Source organism: Sceloporus occidentalis, unplaced genomic scaffold (genome assembly GCF_023333645.1).
Source record: "Sceloporus occidentalis isolate IW3139 unplaced genomic scaffold, rSceOcc1.0.p SCAF_6, whole genome shotgun sequence".
NCBI classification, from domain to species: domain Eukaryota; kingdom Metazoa; phylum Chordata; class Lepidosauria; order Squamata; family Phrynosomatidae; genus Sceloporus; species Sceloporus occidentalis.
In genome coordinates this window covers 107,760,814-107,773,765 of record NW_028316986.1, presented here as the reverse complement: position 1 = coordinate 107,773,765, position 12,952 = coordinate 107,760,814, and the positions used below count along the sequence as shown (strand labels likewise).

Here is a 12,952-nt window from a genome sequence, read left to right as displayed (position 1 = left end):
TGTGGGGCTGCGATGCAGTCCTTGTAGCATTTGGGTGTCAGAACCTGTACTAATGTTCAGTAAAGGACAGCATAACTCCTGTATCTTGGCAACAGAGTTTTGGAACTGCTGGGGAAAACGTTGTACGCATCATTAAGAGACTGATGGTGTTTCACAATTTCATGGTGGCTTTTAAGACTGTTACATATTAATATATGTGCTCTCAGGATTTTTTTTTTAGTTACTTTCAATGTCCGTGTAAGATTTTGTGATGGAAAATGAAAATGTTTGTTTTTTACTTGGTACAGCAAAGAAAAGAAGTTATCTAGTATGCAAACAGGACATAATTATGCTACTTATTATAGAGTTCTTTTTGGACTGGGAAGGGCAACCCAGAATAAGTTAAAAATCAAGATACTCTTAAACTCATTACTTAAAAAAGAACAACAAAGTGAACGATTATTTCAACAATCAAAGAAATGTCATAGGGAAGCTGAAAAAGCTTTCAGGATGCATAGAAAGAGAGATATAAAGGAATTTAACGTTACGGGATGTTTTGTGTGGGGAATCCCATGTTGCCTGTCAGGTGTCTTTGACTAACTTGCCAGACACTCCCAAAGCTACCTCCTTCATTGGCCTTGTGCAACCCCATTCTCCTCCCCAGTATGGGAGCTGGCTGGGCTGGAGAAGAACACTCTGCCCCTCTTGCCAGTCCAATCAGCTTCTGCCCTTATTTATTTATTTATCTATCTATCTATCTATCTATCTATCTATCTATCTGGAAAGGGATCCAAGGTGGCCCACAAATAATTTTTTTAAAAAAACTTTGTAATAAAATTTTAAAGCAGTTAAAATCATCATGCTAAAATCATGTAAAATCACATAAAACATACAGAAGTTTAAATGTGAATAGAGCACACACCTTCTATAAAACCTCCCTGACAACGATTATATATTAAAAGCCTGCCTGAATAAAAAAAACATTTTTGCCTATTGGCAAAAGGTAAGTAGGGAGGGAATAAAGGGCAGTTCTTTCTCCATGCAGGATTTCCTCTCTGTTAAACATAAAAATGCTGTCTCAGTCTGTTAGGTATGGGCTTAGTGTCTCTACCCATGCATAGGATAACAATTTAATTTATAGCATCAAGTAAATTTGTAACTTTTTTTTTGTTCCTTTGTTTGACACATTTAGCATTGCTCATTTAAACATTAAACAGGTGTGGAATTCCAGATAGTTTTGCCAAATCAGTCTTATGTCAAATTGAGTTAGAACTTTTGGGGTTCTACTGTCTAAAACGCCACCCTTCAGTTCTTTTGAGAAAGGGCAGGATAGCACTGAAATTAATAGACAAAGAAGCTTATTTCTTACTACCAGCCTGCTCCAGAACCAACTAAAATTTGAAATATCAGAATCTAAACCTGTGCAATGTAATTGACAATAGTTCAATTAACTGGTGTCACGACAAGGTCCACAAAATAGCAAAGTTAACACTACATGTATAATCAAGGGGGTTTCTTTTTGTTTGCTACGGAATATCAAATTTCCTGCTGCAGTATTGGAGCTTTGATTTCCCATTACAATAGTAATGGTAAGCCAAGGACCTCAGCAGAGCTGCTGAAGAACACTCATGACCCACTTTAAAATAATTTATGAACTAATGTAATGGTAATTATTCGTCTCCATTCCTACCTTCTGTGGAAAACTTTTTACCTCAGAATTTATAAGTTCTTTTTCTTTTAGCAAAACAGGCATCTTATTTAGAACAAAAATGTGATTCAGCATTATTAAAATTCATCACTGAAAATGTTCAGCAGCTTCTACTCTAGAAATGACTGCATACACCCACAGCTATTTTTTGAGGTCTCAGGGGAAAGAATTAAAATAAAATCTCACAGGCAGCTAACAAGGAATACAATACATAGGAGATGTACTTCAACCTAGATTTGGATAAGAAGATATAGAAAGCCCTGTGTATGTCTTTATACTCCTTAGACACAGCATTTGTGCCCCTACACAAAGGAGACCATAAAATTTGCAAGCCACAAAAAAGGAGGCAGATAGTTTTTATAGATAGGACTTGTGCTCATAGGACATAGGGGGGTATGCGAGGCTGAATGTACAACATATTATATGCATGGAGCATTTGCAGACTCAAAGATTGACCGACCAACACCTGTACATTACTGAAGTGCGCTCTGGTTTCTATAACCTATCTTCTGGTATTATCCCTACCATTGCCATTTATCTTCTTTAAAAATAACAAGGATTCAAGTGACCATTTAAGTTCCTAATAGACTTTGCCAAACGAGCGATAGGACTGGGATAAAATAGTACTAATGTCATTCATCTAACAGCTACACTCCTGTCCCACCCCTCTAATAATCTTTTGCACTAGCTGCTTTATTGAAGAGCCAATGGATAAGATGGGTGTGGGGAGACTTTTGCTTTAGTTGCCTCCACGAAAGTAAGGAACTAATACATTTGCTGACTCAGTAACTTCACATATGCACTAAAGTAAAGGAGTGGGCAATGGAATGCTACTTTAGGGCCAGTTCCTCAGTCCACCTGAGGTGGGTCACCCCCCACCCCCCATGTGTGCCAACATATCCTCTTTTCCCTGTTTCTCCTTCAAAATGGCAACTGGTAGTTACATTGTGCCACTTCTGTCACTATTTTGGAGTAGAAAAAAGGAGAAAAGATATTTGAGAGGGGCTGCATGATTCTGAGGGGGTTCTGGTATGTTTCCACACTTTGGAAATGCTTTGGGTGATCTCAGAGTGATTTTCATTCAAGAATTATTTCTTTTTAAAAATAAAATTGAGGATTCAGTAGACTTTGGGGGATTGGTAAAAGGCTTCAGGGGACACAAAGGTGGGAACTGAGGACACACGTAGTCCACAGGCTGCACTTTTCCCAGTTCTGCTCAATGGTTATTTCACATGTTACACAGAGATAAAAATAGGTTTGAAAGCAAGTGCACAATCACTAGATAGGAAGCTGCAGCCAGTAATGGATCCCAGTGAGTTCACCTACTATGATGCATTTGTTTTCAGACAAACTTCTCTTGCACACAATATATTGTATGAAGTGGCCCTAAGAATATTGGGTGTGACTTCCTGGTTCTCTTTTTCTCATGCTGTCAATCATCTGACAACCCCCTCCCCCCCATGCTCAAGAGCTTAAAGTTGCCATACATACATCACATTAACTTCCTTAAACATCTTTGTGCCATACGTGAGGCTGAAAGAAAAAAATACTTGCTTAAGTACACACTCTCACCCATGAAAGTTCTTGCTGAACAGGTCTCCCCTGTCCCAGTCCTACCACTCTGTTATCCATTGCTCATGGTGCTGAAAAGTTGTACACTATTTTTCAGGTTCCTCTGCTAGCAACAAGTAAGGTGACCCAATTGTAACAGCTGCTCAGCAGGCAGCTGTTACAGACACAAAGTAAAAAAAGCAAGGCCACGCAAGAACATTCCAAGATGTTAAATTCAGGATTACAGAGGAATCCTTTGAGAGTCTTCTTCATAGTCCTGTTGTTCACATGTGCCAGCAAGGCACTCATTCATCTTTTGGAGTTATAGACATTTGCTTATTAGAAGTAGTCAGGGGAGTGAAGAATACAAATCTGTTTCCTTAGTAAGACATGTAGGAGGCTGCCTGCCTATCTACAGATCAGAGCATCAGGTTTTACTATATTTCCATTGAATGGTTCCAGGGTTCTGTTAGCTACTAGCATATTAGAAAAGCAGATTGGTCTTTTCTGAAGGTTTAGAAGATCCATGCTAGCAATAGAGTACAGATACAATTTACATGTGTAATGTGCAAGTTCTCTGAAGAGTCTTTTATTTTCGTATTATAATATTGCATCCTCAGTATGCATGTGATCGAACTACCTCCTAACCATGACACACATTATAGCAGAATCAGGATCATATGGTATATGGTGTACATGAGGAGGCTGTATGTCCCGTTCTCTCACCATGTATATACCACAGAAAAACACTTTGCCAAGTTAGGGCCAGTCATAACATACCACACACTTCAGGGAGCTGGGGCTAGTCATAACAGCTCACAGTGTTTCATCAGTGTATGCGTGGTAGGAAAAAAATATTTAGGGTTGACATATTACAGGATAGAAGCATATATTTGCTGAATCTTATGTATATCCATTTCTACCGTAAATGTGGAGGCATGCTTAAAATAGAGGCATATTAAATTAAGGTTATTGAATCAGCACAAGATAGAGTGGAAAAAAGGAGGAGAGATTCCATTTCATGTAATGAATGAATTAATCCACCAAAACATTGAAGAGTGTGTTCCTTTTGTAATCATTTTAAGGGGAAGTCTCTAATGCTGACTGGAACAGTTGAAGAAGAATCATCAGCATTAACAAGTAAAATAGAACATTACTAAAGAACTTTTAATACCAAAAAAACTCAAAAATAAAATAAAGGCAGAAACATGAATAAATGTTCATTTTGTGCAAAGTATAAAACGGAGTCTCAGGCCTGTTACAGACTGATGCATGCATCCTAAGAATCTGAAAGCTGCACTCCAGTGCTTAGGAATGGAGTGTGGCTTTGGCGCGACCTCCGGACTCTTAGGACCCATGCATCATTTAAACAGCATACCTGCAAAGAGACCCGAAGGAGCTTTATTTTGGCAGTCTGTAACAGGCCTCAGATTCTCAAGATTGACACTGCACATCAAGATCATTAAAAGTGTCGCAGTCAATCAAAATTACTTCAAAAAGTTTCTCTTTGACAAGAGCTGTTTTATTACCCTGTTTCAGTTGTGTTTGTAAAGTGTTCATAAATCTTTTAAGTAAACTATCTGAATTTATGTATCTGTGTTTTTTATTATTATTATTTCAGCACAAAGCGATATTAATCCAAAGCAGCAAGCTAATGACAAAGATGAATTTTATCAGAAAAATGTTCCCCGAAGAGAACATAGTGTGAAGGAAATCCTGAAAACTGATTCCAGTAATCCTAGAGGAAGGGACTTATTCTATAGCCACATTTCTTCACATACTCAAGAAAAAGACTTGGAGAGCTTAAGAAAAAATTGTAGCCCTGAGAGGCCTTTCTATCCTCGAATTGTCTACCCAATCCGACCTCACATTCCGGAAGATTACCTGAAGGCTTCCTTTGTTTATGGGATTGAAAGGCCTAGTTACATTGCCCACTCACCTATCCAGTCATCTACCACACCAAGCCCTTCAGCCAGGAGTAGCCCAGACCAAAGTTTGAAAAGTTCAAGCCCTCACAGCAGTCCAGGAGTTACAGTATCCCCCCTAGCTTCTATGACTCAAGAACACAGAGAACCTTATCCATACTTGAATGGACTCTATAACTCAGAAGGACTGGGGTCATATCCTGGATATGCACCCTCGAGCCATCTTTCACAAGCCTTCCCCTATTCCAAATTCCTGTTACCACCATATGGCATGGGTATCAACAATTTCAATCTGTTTCCAAGGATGTATCCTTTCTACAGCAGCTTCCTTGGTGGAGGAAGCATTTCTAATCATATGTTGAACTCATCTGCCCTTCCAAGTTCCTTACCGTCTGATGGGAGCCGCCAGATCTTGCAGCCTGACCATCCACGAGACTTCCTCATCCCTACACATAACAGTGCCTTCTCCATCACAGGGGCTGCTGCCAGCATGAAGGACAAGCCATGTAGCCCCACCAGTGGATCGCCCACAGCAGGCACAGCAGCCACTTCAGAACATATAATGCAACCTAAACCTACCTCAGCAGTGTTGGCTGCCAGCAGCAGTGAAGAAGCCATGAATCTCATCAAGACCAAGCGAAACATGACTGGTTACAAAACCCTCCCATACCCACTGAAGAAACAGAATGGCAAAATAAAGTATGAATGCAATGTCTGCTCCAAAACATTTGGCCAACTCTCTAACCTGAAGGTAGGTCTTTAAAGGAAGCATTATTTCTCAACTACTCTCAGATTTACAAATAACAACAAAAGGTTCATTGCTTTCTTAGAAAGGGCTGTATTTTCTTTAATATGATAGCTAGGTTAACATGTTTTTTTTCCAGGTTAGTTAACTGGCCTATCTTTTATTCCTATATTGGGATAAAGATGTAATACATTTCCCCTATATGTAATGTCTATATCCCTGCACCTTTAAAGTTTTGAAAACAAAGGAGTCAAAGAGCATATTTTCTGTAGCTGGCTTGAATAATATTTCTTTGCAGCAGCTGAGCAAGTTTTGTATAATATGAAGTGGGCATCACCCTATCACTTTCACTCTTTCAGTGCTTCCTCTTTTGCTTTGTGAGCTTTTGTTAACTATACTAGAAAGTGAACTCATTGTGACGTCAACGGCTTTCCTGACTGGCATCCGTAGTTTTTTGTGGGTATTTGGGGCTATGAGGCCATGTTCTAGAAGAGTTTATTCCTGATGTTTTGTCAGCAGCTATGAAACACCTACTGGTGAAATGTCAGGAATAAACTCTTCCAGAACATGGCTTCATAGCCCCCAAAACCCACAAAAAACTAAGTGAACATTCTTGGGTTAAACCATTCAGATTAAAAACAGACATGGCATGCTGAGGAAGAGGAGGAACTGCAGCAGCAGCTGAACAGCTAGTGGTGCCAAGTAATGTATGTAGGAAGAAGTTACCAACTCAGAACTTGGTGACTAAGAAGTCAGAAAAGAAGCTGTGGGAGCTCACGTATATGACAAGATAGTAGTTAAAACAAATATCAGATGTGTAGCTCATTACCTGTATTGCCATTGAGGACTACAGCCTGTGCAGCAGAAATATTCTTGCACAATTACTGAGACACAAGAAACAAAGCCACCATATTGCACAGGTTCTCTTCATTCACTTGAGGAACATGTTACTCTCACCTCAAAATCTAATGATGAGGGAAGAAAGAATATTCATCTTGACTAATCTATAATAATAACATGTGACTAGAAAAGTGATACTTCTCCTCAGGTTAAAGCCAGCTTTATCATAAATTAGTAATGACTTGATAAAGACCTTTTTATGCAGGGTCCCAGAAGGCTTATAACATGTAACCACTCTGAGGGAGGTTTCTCATTGAGATGCACACTGTGTTTTTAACTTTTATAATTTTTAATCATAATTTTATACTGGTTAAATGAAATGATTTTAATTCTACTTAAAATTGTATTGGTAAAGTTTTAACTAATTTTATCTTTGAGCTGCTTTGGATCCCACTATGGGATCTCTGTTGTAATCCCACCTCGATCCACAGAGAGAGGCGGGAAATATAAATAAATCATATTATATAAATAAAGTAAATAATTAATTTCTATGAGTTAAACATTGTTGAATGGTCCTAGAACCCTGGCAAAGAGTTATATTATTTTATTGCATTAATAAAAAGTGCGGGCAGGGGAATTAAAGGCTTCCTAATATAAGTATTTCAACATTTCTGCTTCGTCATTCTTTTTACAGTATCTGGTATATTTGGTATTCAGTAAGCAAATAGTAGCATTGGCCCTGTCATTTAACTACAATAAATGTTCTGTCTTCTAAAAGGTTCACCTTCGAGTACACAGTGGAGAAAGACCATTCAAATGTACTACTTGCAATAAGGGGTTCACTCAACTGGCTCACCTCCAAAAGCACTATCTGGTACACACAGGAGAAAAGCCCCATGAATGTCAGGTAGGTAACAATTTGTGTAGAGTGAAATCCTGGTTTTAATACAAGGTGCATTTTGTGTACATGATGCAGAGTTGAGGCCATAACTGGAGCACTGGTTGATACCCATTACCACTGCTGAAGAGACAAACTGCTTTTCACTTTTAGAAGAGCTAGGTTTCTCTTAGCAGATGTAAACAAAGAGTGTTGATGTTTGCCATATTCTGGTTACATGTTTGTGAACCCTCAGTTGTTAAAAGGCTGGCAGTCATAATGTTACAATCAGTCTTAACATACACATTATTCATGTGGGATTTTTAAAAAAAGAAATACAGGAACTGTATGATTTTAATTGAGAAGACTAAGGGCTGAATGATGATGGATTGCATTTTTGGAGTCATTATGCTTTTGGATTTCATGCATTAAAAATCCACCAAACACGATCCTCATCCTAACATTCTTGTCTGTTCCCCCTTAATTAGGTTTGCCATAAGCGATTCAGCAGCACAAGCAACCTGAAGACTCATCTGCGGCTCCATTCTGGAGAGAAGCCTTACCAGTGCAAGCTCTGCACTGCTAAATTCACTCAGTTTGTGCACCTGAAACTGCACAAACGGCTCCACACCAGAGAGCGTCCCCACAAGTGCATCCACTGCCATAAGAGCTATATCCACCTTTGTAGCCTCAGGGTCCATCTAAAAGGCAACTGTCCTGCTGTCCCTGCCTCCAATCTTTCTGTAGAGGACCTCAATCGGATCAATGAAGAGATTGAGAAGTTTGACATTAGTGACAGTGCAGACAGGTTAGATGATGCTGAGGACAATGTTGACATGGCATCTGTGGTGGAGAAGGAAATTCTCACTGTGCTGAGAAGAGAGATAGAAGGAGCCACGCTGAAAGGGTCATTGCAGAGGAACCTGGGAAATGGGCTCGTCTCCTCAGGATGTAATCTTTATGAATCGTCTGATATGTCAATTGTGAAGTTGCCTCATGGTCATCCACTACCTCGGGTACCTGTAAAGGTCAAGCAAGAAACAGTTGAACCGATGGACCCTTAAATATTGTGGGAAGTGCATGGACTGAATGTGTACGGGTGAGAGTGTGTATGTGCACATGTGCATACTGATGCATTTGTGTGTGAGACAAAGAAGTGATTTTTTTTAATTTATGACTTGGCAAGTCAGGGTGCCTGTAGCAATTGCTTGTACATAGTGTCAATGCTGCAAAGCAATCTTGGCTTACAGTGGTTTCCTCTAACTCCAGTTGTTAAGAAGGAACTCCAAAGTTGTATTCTCAGGGCATGAAAGGAGGCAAGGACTGTTGATTGCCTCCCCTGCTTCCAAAAAAGACAATCTTTTATCCATAATCATTTTCCAGTAATTGTATTTCATAATTTATTATGCAATTTACCATCCAAAAAGCAATAGTTAGAAAAATATTTACAATGACAGAAACTTTCATTGTAAGTGAAATACAAGTGTTCTTTTTTTTTCTTCCTGTTGTCTTGTGGCCATTCTTTGTAGAAGTTATGCCTGCACATCTGTCCAACAAACCAAAAGGCTGCAGGTGGGGGGGGGGGATGTTATATACCTATTTCAAAAATGAGGTTTTTGTTTTGCCAAAGGTAAATCCTGGAAGTCCTTATAGATGCAGCAGTATTTTGTAATTAGACAAGGTGGTTAGAAATGTGAAATTACCCCAAAATGTATGCAGCAGTTGCAGAGAGTAAGTCATACTGGTATAGAGACAGATGAGAGATTTTCATCTGTAGTATTTCACACCTTAGATGAATAGGAAATTCTCTGTCAGAAATAATGTATAAAACAAGGAAAAAAGTGAAAGTTGAAAAAAGCATTTCTCAAACCAGCAGTTGGGCATCACAAAACTTTGAATAAGAGTTTTACAATCAAATGACTTTTTCTGCCCACAACAAACAGTATTGCTGCAGTTTTAGCCAGTGGGGTACTGTGAACAAATCTGGTTTTTTAGATTATTTGGGAAAGACCTCTGGGACTTCTTTTCTCTCAGCTCTCCACCCCTCCCTCAGCTGTTTGCCCTCCTTCCCTGGTGACAAAGCTTTTTCTTATCAAACCTAATTGGTGTCCCCCCTTCTCTCCCCCCCCCCCCGTATGACTTAAAATTTCTCTCAGTATTTGTAATTAGTACATTTTGTGGTTAATTTAATTAAAAATGAAGAGGGCATTGCAAAATTGTTGAACAACAGTTACCTCATTGAGTGTGTCCAGTGGTGCAGAAAATGCTGTTTTATCTCATGCTTTGCTACTTTAGAGTACAAATCAAAATGTGCAGAGGAAATGTTTAGCATGCTTTTTTTTCTTTTTGTAAATTGTTTTATTGTGCTAAGCCCAAAGATACCATGTCGGCATACAAGGTGTAGCAAAGAATACATGTATATTTATGAATATTTATACCAATATACCCTGTGTGTGCACGCACGCATTTATTTTTATACCACTTACGTTTGTGAGCCAAAACTGTATAAGAAAATCTGTTTTACCTAGCTTGCTTCACCCTACCAAAGAGATAAATTACCAATTTCAGAACCATGATACTGTACTGGTCAGTCATTCATAAATATATATGCACAGTAATTTTTACTGACAGTTGATTACTGCATACTGTTACGTAAACAGGTTTATCCACATATTGGCTGGAATTCTTTATAACAGTTATGAATGCATAAGCTAGCGTTCTGCACACGTGACTGTTACGTATTCAGGGTCCAAACAAGAATCAGCATTAGTTTAGCGGCTATGTGGAGACTATGAAAGTCCATTTACCAGGAAACAACTACTGTAAGCTACAGGGGTCTGTCCTTATATCAGTTGGGAGCAAAGGCTTCTGTTCCCATTCCACCTTATATGATCCATCTCTAGCATGAGGCAGAATTGTGGCAGAGACCCTGATTCTACCTATCACCCTGGAGATCACTCATGGGATGGGATGGAAATGGCAGCCAGTTTGCTCCCAAGCAACAAAGGATCAGACTTCCACTGATTACAGGGGATGCTTTCCCATAAGTGGGGATTGGGCTGGGATTCACTGAGTAGCACCATGGTTAGAGTGCTTATGCATTAGTAAATCCCATACAGGATTCTGGCCATTATTTCCAATATCTTTAACAAATTCTTTGAAGATTTTTCATATGAGTTCTAGACCCTGTTATATTCTTGGTGAAGAATTTGGAAAACACACAATTCAGATTTATTTTCCTTTATTGAAAAACAAACAACCCTTGATCTCTCTCACCTATGTGTATGGCAAAGAGTAGGGTGAGCTATTTAAAGTATTCTGGGAAGTCTACCATAGTTTCCTCTGCTTAGGAAAAGTTTGCATGATCATGTAATAGGGTCCTGTGCCAGGAGAAAGGCAGAGAATATTCATATAATAATAAGTAACAAGAGAAGAAGAGCCAGTGTTATTACACTCTTTTCCACTGTGTTCTGTATATATATTTGTATCACATAATAGTCTTAAAGAATTAGACCATTTCAGAAATGATACCATTCTTAAATGCCTTCATATTTGAATCACCAAACATATCTATGGTCTAAAAGCCCGAGGAAAACTTTAAATATAGCTTTTGAAGGAAGGATTACAGTTCATTACATTTCTGCTCCCATAAATTGTGAGGCAAATATATTTAAATGTAGCAATGTTTCATAAATGTAGGATTTTACTGTAGGAGAAACCAAAGTACCACTACCCCTATCACTGGACACACACTTGCTTTTAATAATTGCCTGTAGTGCTTTCTTGTATTTAATACAAATTTTACAAAGATTTATATGCATCAGCTTTAAAGTTTGCTTTTTCTCTGTTGAATCTTCTCTCCATTTAGGAACTTCACATGTGAATGTAGCAACAATCAGTGTTTCTTCTTCTATCTTTTTTTAAAGAACAGGCTCTGACCAAAGTTAACAGGCTTTTTACTTTGCTAGAACAAACTATCCTATGTTTACGTATTGGTTTACATTGTTATTTATGTGCAAAAATGTCAAAATGTAAATTAAATATAAAATGTTCATTGCTTTACTGATGATTCTTGTCCATTTATTAGATAATGGCTGGTATTTATTTCCAGCTTCTAGTCACCCTCCAAGCCTGTACATCAATGATAGAGTCCAGTTTGCTCCTGCAATCAGAACATAATATTATTTCATTATAATACATAAAATGTACACAACTTGTAAGCCCATAAACTTTCACTGGGTCCAACTGGGACTGGATTTTAGTCTTCACGTGCAGAAGTTCTGTTTCTGTCTGTGAAAGTGTTACCACCAAGCCACTCCTTAATTTTGCTCGTACTCACCATTATATAGTCTCCATGAGATAGTGAAAACACTCTTAATACTCAGAAAAGGCTGTTTTATAATATTGACTTTAACAAGCCACCACCACCCTCCCACACACACACCAGCAAATGTCAGCTTCTCAGTATATTTTATGGGACTTACTTATTTCTCAAACATGTGGTACAGGGCCCTTTAGTAGTGACACACTTTCACTGCAACTATCCATTGCAGAATTGCGGGGTTCAGTCCAGATAAAGACAACTGTATTTCTGCCCCCAAGTCTGCCAGTCGAATGTGTATACCTCTTGTGCTCAAGCCATTTAGACTCCTGTATGTTTTAAGCATGCCTAGCTTTCCTTCAATTCCATGCAAAGCACATTTGGAAGATCTTGTATTGCATACCTTAGGGCCTTTCTGAACTTTGTCTTAACAGCAATGACTGGATTTAAGGCATGACAGACAAGTCCTGGTACCTTATAAAGAAAGCAGATGTGAATGCATGCTAACTCTAGAAGAGTAAAGAAGCTTTCTCATCTTCCCCCTCTCCTTGCGTCAGCCAGAATTAAATAATAAGGTAGACTTTTCTCACAAAGCTAATTTCATCATTTGCTATTTCTGTCATTAACAATAGATCTAAAACAGGCTAGGCCATGTGGCATCCTCTTCTAGCTGAACTGATAGCGGGGGGGGGGGGGGGGGAGTCCATTTTATATTGAGACTCACAATTCTATATGATGTTTTAAAAGTATTTCTCTGTCCTTTTATATTCATTTAAACATCTGTCTGAAGAACTTGAAAAACTGCCAACACAGAACTGTGGAGTTAAGAAAACCAGAGCACCTTTGTCGTAAATGTGCCAAATGGTGCATGTCATACTTCTATATTCTACAGAGTGCTGATTTTGTTTTGTTTTTTAAAAAAACCACACAAAAAACCCAACAACCAAGCACACACATACACATACACACACACCTTAGATTAACCGTTACCATCGTAAATTATTCC

The 12,952-nt window shown here is 38.6% G+C and overlaps 1 protein-coding gene across 1 annotated transcript in view; it reads left to right on the top strand.

Annotated features, from left to right (window-relative positions):
- Nucleotides 1-11,626, top strand: part of PRDM1 (PR/SET domain 1) — a 29,525-nt gene extending 17,899 nt beyond the window's left edge. The window contains exons 5-7 of the mRNA XM_089530663.1: nucleotides 4,860-5,914; nucleotides 7,527-7,655; nucleotides 8,114-11,626. Coding sequence (XP_089386789.1) covers nucleotides 4,860-5,914; nucleotides 7,527-7,655; nucleotides 8,114-8,689 — 1,760 coding nt within the window. The 3' untranslated portion in view covers nucleotides 8,690-11,626. The remainder of the gene's footprint in view (nucleotides 1-4,859; nucleotides 5,915-7,526; nucleotides 7,656-8,113) is intronic.
- Nucleotides 11,627-12,952: the final 1,326 nt, after the last annotated feature.